This window comes from Harmonia axyridis, chromosome 2 (assembly GCF_914767665.1).
Source record: "Harmonia axyridis chromosome 2, icHarAxyr1.1, whole genome shotgun sequence".
Classification (NCBI taxonomy): domain Eukaryota; kingdom Metazoa; phylum Arthropoda; class Insecta; order Coleoptera; family Coccinellidae; genus Harmonia; species Harmonia axyridis.
In genome coordinates this window covers 53,430,919-53,456,540 of record NC_059502.1, presented here as the reverse complement: position 1 = coordinate 53,456,540, position 25,622 = coordinate 53,430,919, and the positions used below count along the sequence as shown (strand labels likewise).

The following is a 25,622-nucleotide window of genomic DNA, read 5'->3' as shown; positions in this document are numbered from 1 at the left end:
TTATTTTGATTAGACTGTTTTGTGTAGTTTGCAGATTTTTCTGTGCATTACTACATAGACCCCCACACACAACTATACAGTATCTAAGAACTGATTCGGCTAAAGAGTTGTAAAGCATTAGCAATTTTTTCTATTTAAAATGTCCCTTAAAATATAGAATCTATGTACAAGTTGTTTTTTGTGATATAGGCTGCTTGCGCGTCCCATCTCAGATATCTATCTATAATTATTCCCAAGTATTTGATTGGTTGTACTCTCTGAATCGATGGACAGCTGCATCCATATCCTCAAAATGTTGAAGCAAAGACTAGTAGACTGTGGTTAAAGTCTTTCAAAGCATCAGTGTTTCGATTCGATTGAATATGAATCTGAAGGCAGACTTTTTTTGTATTGAAGAAAATTCTAATTACTTTCAAAATATTATGTAGATATTATCGACTACTGTTTACATACAAACTACCTAATAAGCATAACTTCAATTATAACTGGCAATTATGTCACAATTCTGATATGTGTTCCGGCAACACGAAAATTCATGTTCCAAATGAAATTCATTCATTACACCACTTTTTGCATAAAATTTCCTAGTTAACTTCCGTTTAACCCTTAATTTATTATTTTATTCGTTGCGCTGAATTTCCCATAGGACGCCCTTTCAGTGTATCAAATAAACGTAGTACTAATTTTGGTCACATTTTCAATAGTAACACTTGAATAATGAAACTCAACAAATTCCACAGGGATGACTTTTCTCATCAAAAAAATTATTTAATAATTACATGACATGATCAACATAGATTGGTTATAACAACAAGCCATAAATTTAACTAATGTAGCCCAAAGACAGGGGCGTAACAGCCACCAGACATAAGGTCAGTGACCTGAAGTCAAGTGCTGTTACGCGCCTGTTTGACATTCAATTAACCTGCAAAATCCATGAAACTCAATAAATTCCAGGGTGGCTATTATAATAGTTCTCATCAAAGGAATTATTTAAAAGTATGTGACACAATTAACATAGATTGGTTATAACAATGAGCCATAAACTCAGCCTAAAATATAATCAAAAAGCAATGACGCTCCTGTTTCATCTTCATGATATTAAATTAACCTACAAAACTTTCATGACTTTCCCATCCCCTCCACACTTATTTTTCCGCATCAACAAAGGACGCTACGCACAATTAATCAATGGTTCTTCGCTAATCCTAAATAAGGAAAAAATCACAGTTTCGCAAAAAAACCTAATTAGTTTTTAAGTTCGTTAACAGCTACGTGAGAGGACACATCCATAGTTAAGTGAAGAAAATTGTTTAGTTTGAGTTTGAAGGGTGGAAAGTCAGAGAATCAACGGAGACCAAGTAAACCCTTTCTTGTTAGAATCTTCCTTCTCATTGATGAATGTGCCGACTGTTCCTCTCGAATCTCAGAAATTACACGAATTTGATTTCTTTTGTGTCGGGTAATTCACAAACTTTATCCATTATACAGTGCACGTCAAAATTATGGAAAAAATTAATTTTTTCTGTGACAGAAAAAAAATTTGACATTTTATCTCTGTTGACAGGTAACAAAATATGACTTTTCACGAAATTACTTTTTCCCCCGGGAAAAAAGTGAGTATTTTTTTCCCGGATATATATTTATCTACATATAGATAAAGGAATAATAATAATAATTCGACCACACTGTTGATGGCTCTTGTTGTTGTGCCAGTTCAGAAAAATAAGACAACAACACTGTCTACGAGAAAGAACTGCATGTCTTTTTCATTTTCCATTCCATAAATCTTGAATACGCGGTTTCGTAAATTTTCCGCGATTTAGCTGGCAATAATTTTCGTGACGCTACTTGCGCTGCTTCTATCAACTCCGGTGGAGTCAGAGAAAACTCGGAATCAACATTTAACTTTATATTTTCCAACAAAATAACTACTAAACAATTATTACTGAGTTCGCAATTTTTGAAACAAATTACTAAATTGAATTGACAGATATTTTATTACTTTGAAGTTTTCCTTAGCAACGCAGGTCTAATTGCAGCTTACTAGTTTAAAAATTCAAATTTCATATCGATAACATTCTAACTTTAATATATTGTAATAATATGTTCTTTCACTATTAAATTGTCGTTTTTCCTGTCACAGAAAAAAATAGTGTATTATACACGGGAAAAATATTAGATTTAAGCTCTCGGTTTTTTGTCTCCCTCCGCTTCGCGTCGGGAGACAACATAACCTCGAGCTAAAATCTAATATTTTTTTCCCTTGTATAATAAATTACAATTTTTCAGAAGAAAAATATTTGGCAACAAAATCCTGAAACAGGTCAATTTTTGTTTCACTTTTACCAAATTTTATGTATTTTTGAAGGGTTCTTGTTGCACCCTGTGCCATCCCCATCAACCCTCTAAATTTTTCGAATAGGGAAAGTGGGTCTTGTGGTACTTTTTTTGTTAGGGTCTTTGTATCTTCTCTACAGGCGTGCAGAAATTTTCAAGAAAAAATTATTTTCTGAAAAATTAGTTATTTATTTATGAAATAAAATACTCTCTTTTCTATAGTGGAAATTTCCTGTTATACAAATGAAGACATCAAAAGTTTTCATCGAAAAATACCCCGCAGGTGTATGGCATGGCATTGCGAATATTTTGTACGTTTGTATGTACAAGTTTAAGTATTTCACCAAGAATAAAAAATTATCACCGTTCTTGTTCGGCTCAATTAAGAGTTTCCGGACTATCGACTTTATACTTAGAATCGGATGTAGCCCTATTATCTTTTATGCTCGTGTTTTCAGTAGGTAGATTCTTGCGATAAAGCCAAAACGAGTCGTGTTATGAGGCTTGTTGCGCCATCTTACTAAAACCATGCATTTCTCGTCAATTTCATTAATCCATTAATTTCGGGCAAATCATTTGGCTACAGCGTTGTAAATCGACGATTTGAGTGTTACCTTCATTTTCAAGAAATTACGGGCCACCAACCCCAACAGGAAACATTGCTCACCATACAATGACAGATACAATTTAGATGTAATGATCTCTAAGTAGATATAGATTTTCACTGGACATATTCGACAATTCGGCTAGTTTAGAGAGCCACCAAGTGAAACATGTGCTTCGTTTTATTATGTTTTATGAATTCCACGTTCAACTAACATTAGTTCTTGTGTCAACTGAACCTTATAAAGATGGAGATGCAAATCCATTTGCAAAATACGTCATATAGTGTGCCATAAGAGATTCCCAAATGTTGTGCGCGCCGTAGAATTAATAAATTTGGATATCCTCCAACACTTTCACTCGCATAGAGCAGAAATATTATCGGTCCAGCAGTCTGTTCAAATTTTTTTCTGTGTCTAACCAATTGTATGCTCAGACGAACGATTATGTCGAACATAATCTGCTCGCAAGAGACGTACCTACCTACTACAGAATAAATATTGTTGCAGTAAGTTTTCACATGTTCAATAGTAGATAAACGATCAATGTTATTGAATGGCTAACCTTCAACTAAACATAGGTAATATAGGTAATAAAATGAATTGAAACCCTGGTGTGTCTACTTAAACCAGTTAACTTTTCAGACAAAACGGAAGATTTTTCAGATTTATGTCTACTTGATTTTGGGCAATCATTACAGTTTCAAATGGTGCATACGGCGTTTATATTTGACATTTTAGTGATTGTAATTTCTTGTGAAAGTTTGCAGTCTCATATCATTACTCATTTTTAAACGCCGCCAGACTGATAGCGAGAATTTGAAGAGCGCCACCTTACAGAACTCAGGTAACTTTTCACCAAATCAACAGGTGGAATATCTCTGAAAGTTTGAAACAAAATTGAATCAGTGAACACACCAGGGTTTCTATTATCTTACATATGACGCTTCGGTTTAGAGTTCTGTTTGACATACGTCATTGAAATATGGCTGTGAAATCCGGACCACGGCATGGATAAAAGGATAACTCAGCAGTGACATACCCAAGGGGGGATAAGGGGGATATATCCCTCACAGGAGGAATATACATAATAATTCACAACGTTAAATAAGTCAATCATGAAAGAATTGAATCAACGAATTTTCCTACAACTGCTATGGAAAGTAGCGTATTCTACACTGCTTACTCAATTTCAAAACTATGTTTTGCTCATACTGTGGGAAATATTATTCCCCACGGCACTTTGCCCACACCTCCCTTGGTAGACCAATGAAATTGGGCTTTTGAGTCGTTTCTACGGAAACGCAATAAATTAGCACATACTGTCAACGAAGGACATTTTGATTTGAATCAAGTCCATTACTTGAATCATTGAAATTTGTGCAGTTGTAGGAAAAGTATAGTGTGCAACATGTGGAGAAAGTCCTTTTCTCGCTCGTGTGTTTGCGGCACTCGCCTTTCAGGCTCGTGCCACAATCATCCACACTCGCGAGAAAAGTTGGACTTTCCCCACTTGTTGCACAATATACTATTATCCAATCATTATTTACCTACGGGCCATAAATGCCAAATTGAATATGAACAATCGCCCAAAAATGAATGAGATTCTAAAGTAAAAGTTCCGAATTCCTCGAATTGAATCGGCGGCACCCTTTATAGCATTTCCTTCAATTTGTTAAGACCCTAAAGTAAATAAATAATATCAAATTATACCTAATTATTCCTTTGTCGCAAAGAATCTCTTTGTCGGCACTTTGGATTCCATTACTTACTGGGTTAACATTTTCCCTCACAAAGATAGGTCAGTAGGTTTAGTACTGTAGCGGGCTACAGTTCAAATTGAATATATTCAACTGAATATATTCAGTTGAATATACAGGATGTCCCGGGAAAAATTCGACGAACGAAAACCGTAAATTAAAGACATCATAGAGGACTCGTATCAAAAGGTTTCAATCGCCTAAGTGCCTTCGTTTGGAATATACAGGGTGATGTTCATCGTATGAGTGAAATTTCACAGTTCAATAACTCTTTGACTAATCGACCGAATAATTACAAATTTTGAAGTTTTGTCACCCCTTACTATCCCCTGCCTTCAATATTTCTGAAATGAAGTTAATCAGATCCGGACTAGGAAAATTTCAGATCATTCCTATCTTCATGAATATTGGATCACCCTGTACGTGAACATTATGATTTTTTTTCGTTTTCGCATACACAAAGAATTGATTCACAATAAAAATTCTAAATCTCAGCTTGGCACGGTCATATAGGATGAACAATAAACATTCCCTGAAGAGTGAATTTATTTTAATTCAATAACTCTTCAACTAACCCACCGAATACCTTCAAATTTTGAAGTTTTGTCACCGTTTACTGTCGCCTTCCTTCAACATTTTTGAAATCGAATAAATCAGATTCGGACTAGGAAAATTTTAGACCTTTTCTATTTTCTTGAATATTGAATCACCCTGTACGTTGATATCATAATTTTCTTCGTTTTCGTAACCACAAAGAATCAATTCATTATAGAAATTCTAAACCTCGGCTTGGCACCGTCATACAGGGTGATCAATAAACATTTACTTATGAAAGAAATTCCGTAGTTCAAGAAATCCTGTACTTATCGGTAGAATTATTTCTAAAATTGCAGTTTTTTCACCATTTACGAATGCCTACCCTAAATTTTCAACTTCCACAAACTGGATGAAGAATAAAGCATTAACAGCAAATAAATCGAAAATATTTGAACTTGAAAACAACGAATCAAAAACAAAATAAATAAAGTATTTTCAGTTCAGCAGAAATTGTTCAAAATGGAGTCCCTCCATTTCAATACATTTTTGAGCATGTTGATATAGTTGTGCCAGAGATTTCGCTATCGTACTCGGTTGAGATCTAATAATATCGCAAACATCAATAATTCTTTGTAGCAGTTGCTCCCTACTGTTAGTGTGTACCGCATAGACCTTTCCATAATAAATAAGCCAAGGGTGTCAGATAAAGGGATCGAGAAGGCTTAGTCATATTTCCACTCTGCCAATCCATCTGTTTCCAAAAGTTTCAGTCAAATATTTGCGCACTTTTTTTTTGTAAGTGCGCATTAGATCCATCCTGTTGGAACCACAATGTTTCCATTGGAATGTTTTCTAACAAACAAAATTATGTATCTAAAAATTTTCATAAATTTCTCATTTCTATTTTAAGAAATATTAGGGCAAATCAAATTGTTGTTGTAGATACCGCACCAAACATTTATCGGGAATCTACCTTGGGAATTTTTGAAAATCACTGATTTTGGATTATTTTGAGTCCATACTTGAAAATAAAGGGAATTGTTGATTTCATTCCTTGTGAATGACGAACTGCAAAATTCCAATCATAACGGGATGTTTACTGATCATCGTGTATAACGGTACCAAGCAGGAGATTAAGAATCATGAATTAATTCTTTGTGGTTACAAAAACGAAAAAAATCATGATTTTAACCTACAGGGTGATCCAATATTCACGAAAATAGAAAAAGTCTGAAATTTTTCTAGTCCGGATTTGATTTATTCGATTTCAGAAATATTGAAAGAAGGTGATAGTAAAGGGTGACAAAACTTCAAAATTTGAAATTATTCAGTGGATTAGTTGAAGAGTTATCGAACAAAAAAAATTCACTCATAAGGAAATGTTTATTGTTCACCCTGTATGACCGTGCCAAGAAGAGATTTAGAAATTTTAATATGAATTAATTCTTTGTGATTACGAAAACAGAAAAAAATCATAATGTTCACGTACAGGGTGATCCAATATTTACGAAAATAGGAAAAGTCCGAAATTTTCCTAGTCCGGATCTGATTTACTCGATTTCAGAAATATTGAAGGAAGTCGATATTAAAGGGTGACAAAACTTCAAAATTTGAAATTCATCGGTCGATTAGTTAAAGTGTTATTGACTGTAAAATTTCACTCATACGACGAACATCACCCTGTATAAACCAAACGAAGGCACTCAGGCGATTGAAACCTCTTGATAAGAGTCCTCGATGATGACCTTATTTCATAGTATCCGTTTGTCGCATTCTTCCCGGAACACCCTGTATATAATGAAAGTTGATGAAAATCTGGGCGTACGCCAATGTGTACCCGATACAGTTAAACTGTCATATTTTATATTCCTGGTTTCTTCGAATGTTATCGATAGTTATCGCAGCGAAATTTAAAAAAATTGTTTTCCTCTATTTTATTCATAAAACCTCAAAAAAGATTTTTTTTTTGTATTTTTTCTTCACTAAATTCCTATTGGTGTTCCAGATAAACGCTGAAAGTTTGATTATTACATTGAGAGTCCTTCGTCATAAAACAGCCCAACATCATTGTCAATTGTCAGCTTACATGCCGAAGTATTTTACTCTCCTTGCTGTTGAAGAACTGTCAGACGGTCAGACCTATGTTCTTAATGTTCTTATCAACTTCGGTGGAGGAAGATTGGCTCAGTATAGAGCTAGGACTTATCTCTACAGGGAAGTAATTTGTGAATTTGAAAAATTACATTCTTTATTCTTGTAAATTTTTTAATTTTGGATTCACTTATATATATTTTCATTTTGTAAATTATTGTATGTCAATTTTTCTGGTACCAGATATTTTAAAGTTTCAGATTGTGAAATACTTGTGTAAATATAAGAGGTGTTTGATCGACCTGGGTTTTTGTCCCTTTCATTTGGTGAATTCAGAGATCAGAACCACGACTCAAAACAAACGACTGTTCTCGGGCATTTTGAGTTGTAACAAAGAGGTTACAGTATCTATACTATGTTGATTGGTTTGTCATGGTTGACGTAAAGTTTTTATATAATAATCCATGATAAAGTTTTAATGTGTGTTGCATAATCTTAAAAATATTCAAAATATTATTATGAGTAAGCAACTTTCTTCAGAAAACTTCTTCAAGAGAAGGAAAATTAATGTAGGCGAATTTTCAAGTTTTTCTCGTTTGATTACAACAGCTGACACTTCGACAGGTGAAAATCAATCTCAAGAAGTGTCTTTGAATCCAAAGGCTCAGGTATGTCTGAGTATGCAACTGTAACTTAGTACCTATATATATACAGTTCTGTGGACTCCTGGGGCGCAATTGGCGAGCGCCAAGTGTTCCTAACTTCACGTCAGTGCTTTCCCATTTTTTTTTAATCAAACATTCACGTGTTACATGTTACTACATACCCTGTCTGATATATGCAACGTGAAATGCACCATTTCGACACATAAACACTACACAACATCGATAAAGTCCAGTATGTCGCTAGAAAAATCACCTCGTCGATTTTTGTTTTTTTCAGAGAGCGGCGTCTGCAGACAAACCCGTACCTATTATTAATGACGGTAACATTCTGGATACTCATTTGAATTTTCCGAGCACGTAGCGCCGATGAAACACGTCTCGATTTGGAGGAACCCTCTTTCGAAAGCGTCAGTCCCCATATTCGAAAACTTCGCGAGGATACACGTATGCAATTACGCAGGTACGTGGAGACATAATTATGGGTTCATCAATGGCAGAAATGAATGGAAAATTGCGCGGTGCGAATTTTAATCTGCGAAAATTGGGAGATAATACTCTTCGTTATACGCACGGGAGGAAGGGTATACGCTTTTCGGAAGCTGGAAATGACCGCTAACTTACCCAAACAAGCCATTGAATATTCGTTATCGATGGGTATTTGAAAAATAGATCAATCATTGGAAGCGTTCTATATATAGGGTGGCCACTTTTTCAATGGGATTGTATTGGTAACTTTCAAACCATAAGAGTTAGAAGGTCGGTCAAATGGAGAAAAAGTTGCATGCATAGAAGCATTATCAAGCAGTTCAAACAAATCGAAATTATCAGGGCCGGTTATTGAGATAGAATAAGAAAAGTAAATTATGTCATTTTGATTTTTCTTTTTTTCCCACTTAATTTCAAATATTATCAAAAAATGTTACAGGAATTTTTTATTCGACAGTAAATTATCCTCAATTTGACGTAATCAGATTTCGTATCCAACGTTTCGTACTCTCTGGGCTACCCTCAACCTCATTTTTTTCAATACGGACCTGCATATTTTATGACATTTTTCAAAATAACTTTTAACGCTGAATTCAACGGTATATCATACAATGTCATTGAAAGTTGATTTTCAAGTGATTTTGACCGTCATCCAAATTTAATGGTGTGTATGTAAGAAAAAACAAGTCTATTTAACGATATCAATGTTCTGAGCCAAATTCAATCGAACCCAGAAAAAAAATCGAGAACTGTGGCCAGTGAATGCAATTTTTCAAAAACTGCTGTTAATAAAATAGTCAAGAGACGCGAATACAATGATTTTAAATTTGAATACCAAGCCTTGCAAAAATTATATCGTAATGATCTCAAAATAAAGTTCGATTCTGTAATTTGTTTCAACGGAACAAATGACAAATACAACAATAGTGATACCTTGCGAGAAAATTGAGAATGTTTTGGAAGGTATTCAAGGAGACCAAACAAGCAAATGTATAAGAAGTATGGGTTCCAGAACCGTAAAGTGCATTTAACAAAATGGTGGACATTTCGAACACTTACTTCATTAATTTTCATTTACTTTCGAATAATCATTTGATTTTTCTTTCATTAAATGATACTTTCGTTTGATTATTATGAATTGAAATATTTAAATGATTATCATTAAAGAAGAACCAAGAAACCAGTATACTGGTTTCTTGCTTTGATTCTAATATGTTCCATTTAGTTCAAGATGGGCAAGTTGATTTTCTTATCGAAATTTATTGCATATTGCATGTTGTTAATTCAACTAAATGAAGGTAATACAGATCCGACCCAAAGAAAATTGGATAAGGGTCAAAATCACCTGAAAATCTACTTTGAATGACATTGTATGATATATCGTTGAATTCAGCGTTAAAAGTTATTTCGAAAAATGACATGAAATATGCAGGTCCGTATTGAAAAAAATGAGGTTGAGGGTGGCCCAGAGAGTACGAAACGTTGGATAAGAAATCTGATTACGTCAAATTGAGGATAATTTACTGTCGAATAAAAAATTCCTGTTACATTTTTTGATGATATTTGAAATGAAGTGGGAAAAAAGAAAAATCAAAATGACATAATTTACTTTTCTTATGATATCTCGAAAACCGGCCCTGATAATCTCGATTTGTTTGAACTGCTTGATAATGCTTCTATGCATGTATTTTTTTCTCCATTTGACCGACCTTCTAACTCTTATAGTTTAAAAGTTACCAATACAATCCCATTAAAATAGTGGCCACCCTGTATACCTTTTCAACTTCAAATTGAGACTTAACAGAATCAAATTGGAAATTTAACAAATTCTAATTGGAAATATTCAAATCAGAATTGGGACTAAACACATCCAAACTGGGAGTAATCAATTACGAAGTGGGACATGTTGTCCCAATTTGCTATCCAATTTCGACTATTCGACGTATCGTAGACAAATTTGAAAGTGAATTTTCTATACAGGATATAAGAGTACCAGTAGCAAGTACTGAGTCGTACTTTATCACTTTCAAATTTGTCTACAATATAACGAGGTCACCAATTAGTAGGTATAACATAATTTGAAAAATTGTATGACCAACTCTCATTAGACAGTTTTCCAAAAGAAATATCAAACCATAGATTCAATCATTCAAATTCCATAGACAGATATATGTTCGAAATGGAAAAAAAAAAGATAATTCTTCGTAAGTTAATACTATACTATAACTATTTTCTCTGTTTCAGTACCGTAATGATTTCATTACAGTTCTAAAAGCAGTGTTGTAAATTAACTCATTACAGCATCATTTTCAGTTATATTTTTCATTTTTTGGTTGTCTACACTGACTTTCAATCCCATCAAATTTTAACAAACGTCAATAATTGTCAATATAATATAATTTGGATATAGTGAAATGATTTCAACATAATTAGCAATTTACCCTTATTCGGGTGGTGTTAAATCGATTTTGTCAGGCATAATTCACGAATTTAAAGCGTAATTGTAAAATATTTCACAATTCGAAACGTACGATTCAAATTCAAATGACGTAATCTGTAAATTTTTGTAACAGTTACATCAATTGCCAAGATAAAATACCAAACTAGGATATATAATCTGAATTTTTCCTTGAATTTCGACAATATTTCACAAACTGAAAATAGAGAAAATATCGTTGCAGAAGGCAATTCCAACACTCGTTCCTTCGTCGCTCACATTCGTGTTGGAATAGGAGGCCATTCTGCAACTTGTATCAGAATATACTATTTCATGAGAAAAATCACAACTATATGATGTAGCTCAGCAAAGAAACCCCTTGTAAAAAATCAGATTAAGATGATTGTCAAAAAAGTGTCGAAAAAGGTTTTAGTTACAACATCGCTACACGTACGCAGGTTTTGGCCTAAAAATCGATAACGAAAGAAGATTTAGGAATGGAGTTAGCTGCATAATAAGATGATCGCGATGTTACATTTCCTCTATCTCTTACAGTTAAAAAATTGTAGTTCAGGTATTTCAGATTCTACCAATCCTATACAGTTCAACAGGGTGGAACTTGAAGTATTTGAAATAGTCGAAAAACCACAAACTTAATAGCATCATAATCAACAAAATTTCGAAGCTCTGGAAACAGAAGCACTGCAAAAGTATCATTAGCTCTATTAAAAGTCAACGTAAAAAAAGCTTTTCGAAAAAATCTGCGGATACGCCAACTTTTTTTTCAACATGCGCATCTCTTTAAGTTTGAGTCACATTTATGACATCATCAATGTTTCGGCTATGATGTCACTAACAGTTTTTTCACTATTTTTGATAGGTGCCATTTAAAAAAGTATATTTCTCTGCACACGTTGATCCAAAAGTTTTGCCACGTTACAAAAGCAAATTGTCGAGAAAATTAATGATTTATTGATCTTGAGTTGACTAACTTTATTCGGTTAATTGAACGAACTAATCACATAGGGTTCAAAAGAAAATCCTTCCTAGCTTTGTAAAGTTCTCTTTCAGCACGCCTCTAGTGGTGGACCTTAATCCAATAGATTATTTCTATGGAGCCATCTAAGAAATGTCGTGTACAAAACTAGAACAGGTATAATATCGAGGAATGGAAAAATAGGATTACAAATAAATTCAACAATATTACTGAACAAACTGTCACTCGGGTCCAAAGAGGGTTCATTGCTAGGCTCAGGATGAACTAGTTTGTTCAATCAACTGTGTGAAATAAATTACTTTGAAATCATTTAAACATTGATTTCCTCTAAAATTCACTTATGTAACATAATAAAACTTTTGATGCGAAGTTAGGGGAGAAATATGCTCTTACAAATGGCACTATCAAAAATTGCGGTTGCAATTTGTAAAAAAAGTCAATGACATCATATCCGAAACACTAATGACCTTGTCAACGCGATTGAAACGTCAAAAGATGCACACCTTGAGATAAAAGTTGACGAGTCCGCGGATTTTTTTGGAAAAGCTTTTCCTCGTCTAAAAACATAATGAATTTGTTCCTTATTTTGCGTTCACACTGAAGAATGATATATTTGTAGTGCTAAATAACCGGAAACTGACTATGGAGCTGTTTTAAAAATTAATTTCATGCAAAATATTAATATATTATATATATTCGGAGGTTGCGGGTTCGAATCCCGCCCGGGGAGGTACTCTTTCCAGAATTGAAAATTTGTCTGTACGCCGTAAAACTATTTTTCTTATATTTATCTCACAGACGTTACAATCACTTTCGTATTGATATATTGCGATAATAATTGAATACATTCAAATTCATAGGTCGAGTGGTGTAAGGCTAGGTTAAATATATATATTGAATGATTCTTTGTTGTTTTGATTTATTGATAATAAAATTTGACATACACTGACGTTAAATTGATACCTGAGATGTTTTTGAACGAAATAATGCATAGCTAATTATACTTCTTCATCTATTTCCTTTTAACATATTCGAACAATTCATTTAAATAAGGAAAGTACTGACGTGAGAGCAAAAACTTTTGAGCGCTCGATCATTAATTTGGCAATTGCACCTTGCACCCTTGAAGATCACATAAGTTTATATAGGTATTTTGTCATAGCAGGTGGGTTATCCTTTGATCTACATTATCCCTCGGTTTGACGTGGTCTTTACGGGACACCCTGTATATGTGTTTTGTCATGACATTCGCGAAATTACCAAGCAATAAACTTGAATATTACAATCGAGAAGTTTTGCCGGCAAAAATTCATTTGTAGTGGTAGTACATATGATTATTTTATATTCTTTTTCGTCATATTTCGAGATATTTTCGTGAAAATAAAAAAAAATTTCTCAAGTTTGAAATTTGCAGCTATACATTGTCATTTTAATTCCAAATGCGAATTTTAATCACGATCGAATTTCTAATTTTGAAATTAAAGCTCTCTTCGGGTAACGAAATTTCAAACCGAGTAAAAAAACGTGTGATCTCTCTTTGCCAGTTCGAGAGATGGCGTCAAAGGTCATCACGTTCCATTATGAATGTGGAAGGTGTATATGGCAGGGACCACAGAGTTGCCATACTGACATTTCCATCATCGGGACGAAACACCAAAATTCGCCAAAAACGTAAACCTTCCTATATTACAAAGAAAACAGTACTCACCTCTTCACTTTCGTTGGAATAATGCATGTTCGTTTTCTGAACCGCGACTTCTGCCAGGGTATTCTCAGATGCATGCCTGGAAGACGTTTCATCACTTGTCCGATGGAAGAATGGATGAATTAATTGGTTTTTGTAATTAGAGTTCAACGACTGGGATTTGGATGTACATTTCGAAGTGTTCCTGCAATGAAAAGCATGAAGGAAGTATTATATTTACAGATAGAATGAAAAAATTGGAAATAAAACAAAGACGCTTCGAAAGAATAAAGCTAGGTTGACAAGGGTAGCGGATCACGGTAGTGGTTCAAGAATTCGTAGATAACGACTCGTGTCAACTAAACAGGCAAGCAAATAATCACAAAATGATTAATTAATCCTAGTTGTATGAGTATTGAAGCACAAAACGAGTAATTAACCCTAGTTGACATGGGTAGTGAAGCACAACCGTGGTTCAAATATTCACAAAACGATTAATTAATCTTAGTTGACATAGGTTTCAACGGATGTAATACACTGCGCAAAAGAATTAACGCACATTATGGAAATCTCAAATTTATTCTACAACTGAAGGTGTTCTGAATGATATTTATTTTTATCAGAATTATGCATGCATATGTTATCCACTTTCAACGTTTTTCTTCAATACAGATGTTTTTTCCCAGCAGGAATAAAAAAAGATGAGATTATCAGATTTTGAATGTATAGGCTCCATTCTGAAATCAGTTGTTCTCGATCAATTCTAGCGATCAATAGTTTTTCTTTCATTTGATTTTCTACACTCGATCGCTATGCAACGCGAAACACGCAATTTGACCCAAGAGGAAGGTGCCCAAGCGGTAGTTTTGCGAGAAGAAGGGTGGACATACACAAGAATTGCAGAAAGGTTTGGAGTTTCCCATACAAGTGTGTCCAGAATGTTGCAGCGATTCAGGGAGACAGGTATGAATGTCGGAAGACCAGGACAGGGTAGACCACGGGTAACAACTGCCATTCAAGAACGTTACTTGAGAGTTTCTTCGTTGAGACAACGGTTTGCAACCGCTCGCCTCCTACAAAATCAGCTTGAGCAAACTCATGGGGTGCAAATTAGCACTCAGACAATAAGAAATCGCCTCAGAGAATATGATTTAAGGCCTCGTGTCGCGGCAAGAGGCCCAGCTCTTACCCCAGCCCATCGAAGGGCGCGTTTGGATTTTGCGAGAGAGCATATCCATTGGGAAGAGGCTGATTAGGAAAGAGTTCTCTTCACAGATGAGTCTGGATTCTGCCTCTACCATTGTGATCAACGTTCCCTTGTATACAGACGTCGACATGAAAGAAATGCTCAGTGCACTGTTTCCGAATCAACCTCTTCCCAATGGATATGCTCTCTCGCAAAATCCAAACGCGCCCTTCGATGGGCTGGGGTAAGAGCTTGGCCTCTTGCTGCGACACGAGGCCTTAAATCATATTCTCTGAGCCGATTTCTTATTGTCTGAGTGCTAATTTGCACCCCATGAGTTTGTTCAAACTGATTTTGAAGGAGGCGAGCGGTTGCAAAGCGTTGTCTCAACGAAGAAACTCTCAAGTAACGTTCTTGAATGGCAGTTGTTACCCGTGGTCTTCCCTGTCCTGGTCTTCGGACATTCATACCTGTCTCCCTGAATCGCTGCAACATTCTGGACACACTTCTATGGGAAACTCCAAACCTTTCTGCAATTCTTGTGTATGTCCACCCTTCTTCTCGCAAAACTACCGCTTGGGCACATTCCTCTTGGGTCAAATTGCGTTGCATAGCGATCGAGTGTAGAAAATCAAACAAAAGAAAAACTATTGATCACTAGAATTGATCGAGAACAACTGATTTCAGAATGGAGCCAATACATTCAAAATCTGATAATCTCATCTTTTTATATTCCTGCTGGGAAAAAACATCTGTATTGAAGAAAAACGTTGAAAGTGGATAACATATGCATGCATAATTCTGATAGAAATAATTATCATTGAGAACACCTTCAGTTGTAGAATAAATTTGAGATTTCCATAATGTGCGTTAATTCTTTTGCGCAGTGTATATTTTTCAGTACATGATACATAAGCATATCCAATATCATCTGCTTCGAAGATCTTGTCTTCACCGGTGGACCCATAGACTAGTTTATCTATGGTTGGACCTAAGTTCAAATTTGCCATCCAAGCTGAATACCCCATATGGTGGATGGCGTAGATATACAAACCATTATGTTGAAGTACGAGACTTCGGTAATAGGGAAGACAGAATTAACGACCTCCTCAGTAGGATAGTTTAAGATATATTTATTGAGTTGTGCCTTTCGAATTTTCCTTTGAGTCTCCCTAATTTTCCAGAAAATCACAAAATTCAAGTAAAAGCTAGGCCAGCACCTACGTTTTTCCATAGTCATCAATTTTTTTGGGTTTCACAGGAAGTCTCGAAAATAACAAACTTATCCCAGCACATCTATACTCCGATTTTTCTCATGAAAATATGTGTTAAAAATTGTACTCCACTTAGGGGAAGTTGCGCCTTTGACATTCTCTTAAAAAAATTGAAGAGAGTTAGTCCTTAACTTTCGTTTTTATTCGACGAAAAAAGCTCCAAATACTTTTGCTACATTTGTACTGTCTTTTCATGTCATATTTTCGAAAATAACTCGACAAATATATGTATAGCCGAACTATAAAAAACAATTCTCGATCAGAAAAATCAAAACCCTGGGTTAACTTCATCTCATTTTTTATTTTTTTTTGAAGAATTAGCTTTTTTGTGGAATTGTCAACATTCCCAATTCTCTGCTAATTTTTTTGATATGAAAAAACCTAATAGTGAGGTGATATTCTTTTATGTCGGCGATTTCCTGGGAAACCTCATTTTATTTTCGTGAATAACGAAGCGAAATAAACGATCGTAATCCACTACCCAAGTCAACTTAACTTAAGATGTGACTTAGTATTTTGAAAATTAGATACAGGATTTTCCAAAAAGAAATTTCATATTGAATAGCCCGCTATTATACAGGGTGGCCATTTGAAAACGAAACAGACGAGATTACAGATGAAATAAAGAAGAAGCTATCAATTAATGGATGTTTATTTCATTGTTAAGAGTGCTATGGCCACAACGGCTACAGTTGCAAAATTATATACTTTTCATTAAAAATACTATAACATAACCAATTCGCACATAAACTCCACGAATTCTATCTTCAAGGTCTCGAATCGATTGTGGAGCATTGCCATAGACCTTATCTTTCTAGTATCCCTTAAGAAAAGGCTTCGGAAAAGATCTCGTCGACCAATCTCTTCGAGAAATAACACGGCGCCAGGAAACTTGTATTGCAAAATTGTGATTGTCTCGTTGTTGTGATTGTCTGTTATACAGGGTGGCCATTTGAAAACGAAACAGACGAGATTACAGACTAAATAAAGTTTTTCGATAGAAATGCTCGGACAGGTCGATTTCTGTTTCGAGTGGGAAAACTTAAGATGTAGGTTACGGACGCATAGCGCTTCAACCCTTGCTGCTACAACCCCCACCCCCAATTTTTGAATAGGGAAGATGGGGTGAGTGATACCTCAATTTAAAGGTATTTTTATACTGATTTCAGCACAGTAATTGTTTTTTCATTTTATGCATTAGTTCTCGAAATATTCATGCGTTAGTTAGTTAGGAAGGAAGCCACAGTCATGGTTGTTTTGAAGCTCAAAATGTCGATTTTTCACAAAACACTACAAGTGCCATGAAAACACCACTTCATTTTCAAATACTTAGTTAAGAATATTTCGAGAAATAATGCATAAAATGAAAAAACAATTACTGTGCTGAAATCAGTATAAAAATACCTTTCAAATGAGGTATCACTCACCCCATCTTCCCTATTCAAAATTTGGGGGTGAGGGTTGTAGTAGCAAGGGTTGAAGCGCTATGCGTCCGTAACCTACATCTTAAGTTGTCCCCCTCGAAACAGAAATCGATCTGTCCGAGCATTTCTATCGAAAAACTTTATTTAGTCTGTAATCTCGTCTGTTTCGTTTTCAAATGGCCACCCTGTATAACAGACAATCACAACAACGAGACAATCACAATTTTGCAATACAAGTTTCCTGGCGCCGTGTTATTTCTCGAAGAGATTGGTCGACGAGATCTTTTCCGAAGCCTTTTCTTAAGGGATACTAGAAAGATAAGGTCTATGGCAATGCTCCACAATCGATTCGAGACCTTGAAGATAGAATTCGTGGAGTTTATGTGCGAATTGGTTATGTTATAGTATTTTTAATGAAAAGTATATAATTTTGCAACTGTAGCCGTTGTGGCCATAGCACTCTTAACAATGAAATAAACATCCATCAATTGATAGCTTCTTCGATAGTTACCGTCGTGACAGTAACTATCGCAAGAACTATATCACCATATACAAATTTCTTGATATTTTCTATCGCAACAGCGAGAGTGCCAGATACGTGGTGATTCACCTGGAAGGCTTATTAGACGTTTATGGAAAACTAATCATAATTTTGAGCTCAAAATTTGCATATTGGTGTTCCAGACAATGATCTTTTTCCCTACTCATAATATTTTCAGATCTCTACAATTTCCGGTTATACCGGAAACAAACTACTACTTCCTTATTTCAAATGGCACACCCAGTATACTATTGCATCATTAGATATCTTTTTTTATGACAATTTCGGCAATTTGCCAGACCTTGGGTGAAAACTTAACGGTTCATGAGTTGATTTGATTCTTATGAAAAAAATGGTGACGATGAGGACTCACATTTCTTTAAAATTTCTTTCCTAATTCTGCAAATACGAAGTATTATGGGGCTGTGTGCGGTTTGGACCAAAAATGGTGTTTATAAGAAGATCATGAATTTGGACAACTCAAATTCATTAACACTCGAGATTTTCTAATTAGAACCTATATTCTTTATTATATCAGTTGATTCTACGTACTAAAATATTGGAGGTTACTTAAGCAAAACATATAACTACACTGAATAAATGAAAAGTTATTGAGGAAGGACTTTAAATGAAGAAAAACCGCAATTCCTCACTGTGTGGAGTAGTCTGTGACTTCCGGAAAACACAGAAAGAAACTAAAATTCGATGTTTGGATAACTAAATTTTTCATTTCATGAATTATAATTAATTTTTCGTTGTGATTGTTGAGAAATCCTTGAACCAATACAATTTTCGATAACAAATAATTCATTACAATTCTTGAAATGTCAAATTTAATTATAGAAACAACGAATTTCAGTTTCTTTCTTTGTTTTCCGGAAGTCACAGTTTACTTCACACAGTGAGAAATTTCGGTTTTCCCACATTTAAAGTTCTTCCTCGATAACTCTTTGAGTATTCATTTTAGATATAGGGTTTGCTTAAGTGACCTCCACTATTTTTGTAGGTAGAATCTAATTCTAATTTGGAAATATTGAGTTTCGATGAATTTGAGTTGTCCAAATTTATGATCTTCTTATAAACACTCTGTATATTTTTGGTCCAAACCGCAAACAGTTTTATGATACCAAGTATTTGCAGAATCTAAAAAGAAAAAACTTTTTCGAAAAAAGTTTTTGATATATTCACAGAAATGTTAGTCCTCATCGCGACTATTTTTTCATAAGAATCCTATTAACTTATGAACCGTTGAGTTTTGTCTGGCAAATTGCAGAAATTGTCATAAAAAAATCTAATGTTGCAATAATATACTCGGTGTGCCATTTGAAATATGGAAGTAGAAGTATGTTTCCGGTATAACCGGAAGTTGTGGAGATCTGAAAATATTTTAGGGAGAAAGATCATTGTCTTAAACCCCAATGCTCAAATTGTCAGCTCAAAATTATGATGAGTTTTCCATAAACGTCTAGTAGACCATCCCGGTGAATCACCCTGTATAGTTTATAGTATTTTCGATAGTTCTGAAACATTTGCGCCCGTTTTTGCCGTGAATAAAAGTGAAAACACGAAATCAGGAAATAGAAAACTATCACGAAAGTACTTTAATAAATCGAGAGAAATTGTTCCAAATTCGGTGCTCACTGAAAGCAGCTCGAGAACTATAAGACTTGAATTTCTAGGAATCCCCGAACCATAAAATCACTGAAAAAAACGTTTACGAATATTGCTTGAATATCTCGAACAGATATCAAGATATAGCGAAATATTTGAAACGATCATTTTTCAAGAAACGCTCTGTAACTCGAAAACAAATAAATATATCTATAATCTGCTCTGTCATCTTAATATTCCGAAAAAAGAGATTGGGGTCCTCGAAGATTTTTCCTCAAAGTCTTATAGTTCTCGTGATAGTCTCAGTGAGCATCGAATTTTGGACACCCTGTATCATCCCGAAGATGAGCTTTATTACTATCAAGGAAACTATCTCGAAAATAATGTCATGGGAGTACCTACTATCATCGTGAAAATGAGCCTTCATATCAAAATTAATTACATCTCAAAATAGATCCTGCGGACCTGAGATAACACCAGATGTGAATTTATTTCCACCAATCGGAGATCCGTCACCGGAAATAATGAACCTACATATCCCCCATCGTCAAATTTCGTTAAAACAGTGTCATCGTCCCCTCCGATAAGAAGGGCATGAAGTAAACAAGATCTCCTTTTCGACGACACCGATATCTATCGATACGACATTCTCAATCCCATGAAACTATCTCGTTTCATCAAGGGGTGGGCAAGTAATATCGATATACCTATAGATGTTTTTTCAGAGAATGGTAGATAAATAACTTAATTGAATAATAGATTTGTGGCTTGAGGACTAAGCAAATCAAACAAATTCTTATTGAATTGTCGACGTTTCGATTCCAATTCGGATCCTTTTCAAGATTGAAACATTAATAATGTGTTATAAATATTATAAACATTGGATTTGTCATAACCATTAGGAATAATACAACAGTGTACAAGAAGTTGCCTTAGCAATACAAAATATAATGTAAAATATAACTACAGGATAAAATAATTGGAATCTGCTATACACATAAAAATATTCTGCAGAAGCAGCCAGAAAGGTCAAGACGAAAAATTACTGAATTTATATCGATCCTGTCATTACGTTGTATTATGAGATTGTTTGCGGTTTGGACCAAAAATGTATACCTATTGAGTTCATGAGATGATCTTGGATTGATCAACACAAATTAATCAAAACCCAAGATTTTCAAACTGGTAACTATATATTTCATTCTTTCAGTCAATTCTACGTATGAAAAAGGCGGGTTATACAAGCAAACCCTATACCTAAAATAAAAATTTTGAAAATTATCGAGGAAGAACTTGAAATAGAAATAATATGTGGTTTCCGGAAAACACAGAAACTCAAATTCGGTGTTTCGATAAATGAATTGGACAACAGTTTTAAAGATCTATCGATTCTCAGCAGTCCCAACGAACAATTAATTACAATTCAGGAATTGTCCAATTTAGTTATCGAAACACCGTATTTTAGTCTATTTCTGTATTATCAAGTCACAGGCTATTTCCACCTTCTAACGGGTGTTTTTTTTTCGAGGTATATAACTTTAAGTTGGCATTACTGTTCAAGATGGCGACCGATTTAACAGCTGTCAAGTGATTTATCCTCAGTTGGATTTGCAATTCATCATGAGTAGACTCACACCTGAACAACGCTTGCAAATAGTGCAATTTCATTTCGAAAATAATGGTTCTGTGCGGAATACGTATCGCGCACTACGTCCATTAGCGATGAAGCGCACTTCTGGTTGAATGGCTACGTCAACAAACAAAACTACCGCATTTGGAGTGAAGCTAATCCTCAAGTGTATATCGAAACACCGTTACATCCAGAAAAACTGACTGTTTGGTGCGCTTTATGGGCTGGTGGAATCATTGGTCCGTACTTCTTAAAAAACGATGATGGCCAGAACGTTACACTCAATGGTGATCGGTATAGAGCCATGATTACTAACTTTTTCATTCCTGAATTGAACAACCATGATGTCCAGGAGCTGTGGTTCCAACAAGACGGCGCAACATGTCACACAGCTCATGCCACAATCGATTTATTGAAAGACACGTTTGTTGACCGCCTAATTTCACGTTTTGGACCTGTGAATTGGCCTCCAAGATTTTGTGATTTAACACCGCTAGACTACTTTCTGTGGGGCTATATAAAATCATTGGTCTATGCGGATAAGCCACAAACCCTTGACCATTTAGAAGACAACATTCGCAGTGTTATTGCCGATATACGGCCACAAATGTTGGAAAAAGTCATCGAAAATTGGACCTCTAGATTGGACTACATCCGAGCCAGCCCTGTCATATGCCAGAAATCATATTTAAAATGTAATGCCACAAGATTATGTTGCGAATAAATGAAATTCATGTCAATCGAATAATCCATCGTTGTTTTATTGCAATTTAAAACTCTATAGCTCTAAAAAAACATACCCTTCCGTTAGAAATTGTTGTTTATCATCATTTCAAGTTCTTCCCCGATATTTAGATAACCATTTTATTTATAAGGTCTACTTGAGTAACCACCACTCATTTTATACGTAGATTGGCTGGAATAATAAAAAATATAGGTTCTAATTTGAACATCTTGAGTTTTAATAATAATAATAATAATAATAAAATGGTTTATTATGTAAGCTACAGGGTATAAACATATAATCACAGAGGCGTGAGCCTGTACGTGACTTCTAAATAAACAAAATATAATACAATAGCCGGTATTCAAATAATTCCACAAATCAAAATCAAATTCCAACAAAAGATACAATACTCAACAAAAAGTTAAGAGTACATCATCCACAGTATAATGATCACCGATGAAATTTTATACATATAATATATCACTAACACAAGCTCATTTTTTTACTGCAAGTTGCGTCAACATATTTACATGGAGGAAGGTTGTCTTCGGTAAGTAAGTTATCCATTTATTTCTTTTAGTAAAAATCCTCGAAAATGATGTGAGTTATTGGGGATTTATTATTAAATTGAAATATTTTCTGCCCTGGTCAATTATCCAATTTTTCAATTTTTTCCTTTTTTTAATGAGTTCTCTGATATTTTTCAGGTCCTTTGGGACAGCGGCATATATTCTTGGGGCTAGATAGGCAAAGCATCTCTGACCTATTCGTTTTCCTGCTCTTGGGGTAAGGTATTGGTTTGTTTTGTTACGTGTTTCATATTCACACTCAGTTAGTTGGAGTTGAATTTTTTGTTCGCTTATGCCAATTAAAATCTGCAGAACAAATAATTGGTGGGGATTCATGACCCTGGAAACAGCAAACAATTCATCTGATGGATACAGGAGAGGCTTTCCGTAGATAATTCGAAGTAACCATTTCTGGACCACCTCAACCCTCCTTAGATGACAACTATATTCTCCGCCCCAACCTATTATTCCATATCCTATTTGGGACTGACATAAAGCTGAGTATACCATCATTAAGCTTTTTGTATCCAAGTACTTTTTCAGATATCTAAACTTGGTAAGTAAACATCTTAATTTGATCACCAAGATATTTATATGTTTATCCCATTTTAGATGTCGATCAATTGTAATTCCTAGATATTTTATGTATTCAGCTTCTGGAATTGATGTTTCGTTGTCAACTTTTAAATTGCCCATATGTGGAAGTCCTGATTGGTAAGCAGCAAATGGTAAGTATTTTGTCTTCTGCAAATTAACTGTTAATTTATTCTCTCTGAACCATTGCTTTATCATTGAAAGATCTCCTTCTGCTACTTGTTTCAGTTTTTTCCAAGTAGTATTTTCGTACATTATGACAGTGTCGTCTGTGAAACTGATAATCTCTCCTTTTCTTTTCATTAGCAGTAAGCTGTTTATGTATATTATGAACAAAATTGGTCCCAATACTGTCCCCTGCGGTACCCCATATTCAAAAGTTTTCTCTTCACTCGAATGTTGACCTATCTTCACAAATTGGGTTCTGTTTGATAAATAGCTCTTCATTAATTTGAGTGCTTTACCCCGAAAGCCATTGAGATAGAGTTTTCGTAATAGCTTTTTGTGCGATATGGTATCGAAGGCCTTTGCAAGGTCGATGACCCATCTTATTTCCATCCAACCATTGGTAAACTCTCTCTACTACTTTTTTTATTGCATCCTGTGTAGACTTGCCCTTTCTGAATCCGTATTGATTATCAGACAAAATTCGATTCTTCTCCAAAAAATTAACAATACGAAAACTTTCAACAATTTTTCCACTATTTTAGACAAATTAGATGTTAAACAGATTGGTCTATAATTGGATAAAATGGTCCTATCTCCCGACTTGTACAATGGTTTGATTACACCCACCTTGAAAATGTTCGGAAATTCAGCCGTCTCAAAACATAGATTTGCAAGCAACATTATAGGTTCTATTATTTCATCTTGGATATTTTTTATGAATTCAGTTCTAATACCGTCATTTCCCGGAGATCCACCATTTTTTAATTCTCTTATCATTCCTCTCACTTCATCTTCAGATGTTGGAAATAGAAACAGTGTGTTATCACAATAACGTTCTCCTTCTTCCTTTTCTGGAACTTCATCTATGTTTTCCGCTAGTCGTTTTCCCATTTCACTGAAATAAGTTCCGAACTCCTGCACCATTTTTTCCTTTGATGTTATTTCTTGTCCATCAGAACTTTTGACCGAAATTATCTCTGTTGCAGGCCTAGTTTTTCCGCAGAGATCATCTACATACAACCATAGAGATCTCGCCCTTGAAGTGTTCTCTGTTACGAAGCTATTCATATATTCTTTTTTTGCGGTCTTTATCAACTTCTGTAAAACATTTCGATACCTTGAATACTGCATCTTCAACCTCCCATTAAGTGGGTCTTTAATAGTTTTTTTATATAAGCTATTTTTTATATTTATGGCCTTCAAAAGACCTGGTGTAATCCAGTCCTTCTTAACTGATTTTTTACAGGATAATCTAATGCTTGTTGTATTTTTTTCTGTATAATAAGTTAATGAATCAATAAAAGCTTCTGCAAAAGAGTTTACATTTTTATTTTCAATCATATTACCCCAATTTATTCTTCCAAGGTCTTCCTTCAATTTGCCATAATTAACATAACTTTTATATTTATGAGTTTTTTCTTCTTGGATTTTTTCAATATCCAGGCACAATAATATTGCAAAGTGATCGGTAATATCTGAACGGAGAATGAATGCACTATTCTTATCTTCAGTGGGATTACGGCGACTAAGAAAGACATGATCCAAACAACTGCCACTGGAAGGTCTGGTTACATCATTAATATAAGAACTATATCCGAATGAACTGAACAAATTCTTATATTCTTCAACAAGTTCACCGGTTGACAATAAGTTAACGTTCATATCTCCTACAACAACATGGTAGTCCCATTTTCCCGTATTTTCAATATAATCCAATAAATCCCTATTAAATATCCTCTGACACAACTGTGGTGAACGATAAACTCCCGTTATTTTAATTGTCTTTCCCATCAACTCTATATCTATTTCTAATACTTTTATCCCTCCAATAGATACTATTCTCTCACTGAATTGTAGATCTTCTCTAACATATATGATAACACCGTCATTTCTGTTGTAATCTCCACTGTTGTATAAGCAAGTATATCCTTTGATTTTATAAAGATTCAGATCTGAAATCGTGAACGTTTCCGTCAAGACAATTACGTGAAAGTCTTCGGGGTAAGTTCTGAGGAGTAATTTAAACTCATCGATATTTTTCTCCATACTTCTTATATTGTTATGAATTATTTTAAACTTCTGTGATACATTAAAACTGTTTAAATCAACCAACTGATCCAGATATTCAGACCGGTATACTTCCACCTCAAAATCTCTTAAAAATTGATCCATCTTAAAACGAAAAAAAAAAAAATTGACAAACAATCTACAATAAGAAATTAGCAATAAAGAAAAAACCAAAATCAATCAATCGAACTCAAAAAGAGTCAATAGAAAAGTTGAAAAGTAGAAAAAAAAA

General features: G+C 34.6%; 1 protein-coding gene and 1 long non-coding RNA gene across 3 annotated transcripts in view; one reads left to right on the top strand and one right to left on the bottom strand.

Annotated features, from left to right (window-relative positions):
• Positions 1-25,622, bottom strand: part of LOC123672315 (kinesin-related protein SMY1-like) — a 286,748-nt gene that overhangs the window by 101,262 nt on the left and 159,864 nt on the right. For both annotated transcript variants that reach the window (XM_045606395.1, XM_045606394.1), the window contains exon 9: positions 13,624-13,804. In XM_045606395.1, coding sequence (XP_045462351.1) covers positions 13,624-13,804 — 181 coding nt within the window. The remainder of the gene's footprint in view (positions 1-13,623; positions 13,805-25,622) is intronic.
• LOC123672320 lies at positions 22,457-24,700 on the top strand. The gene is made up of 3 exons (XR_006746249.1): positions 22,457-23,117; positions 23,174-23,289; positions 24,310-24,700. It is a non-coding gene; the product is annotated as an uncharacterized LOC123672320 (long non-coding RNA).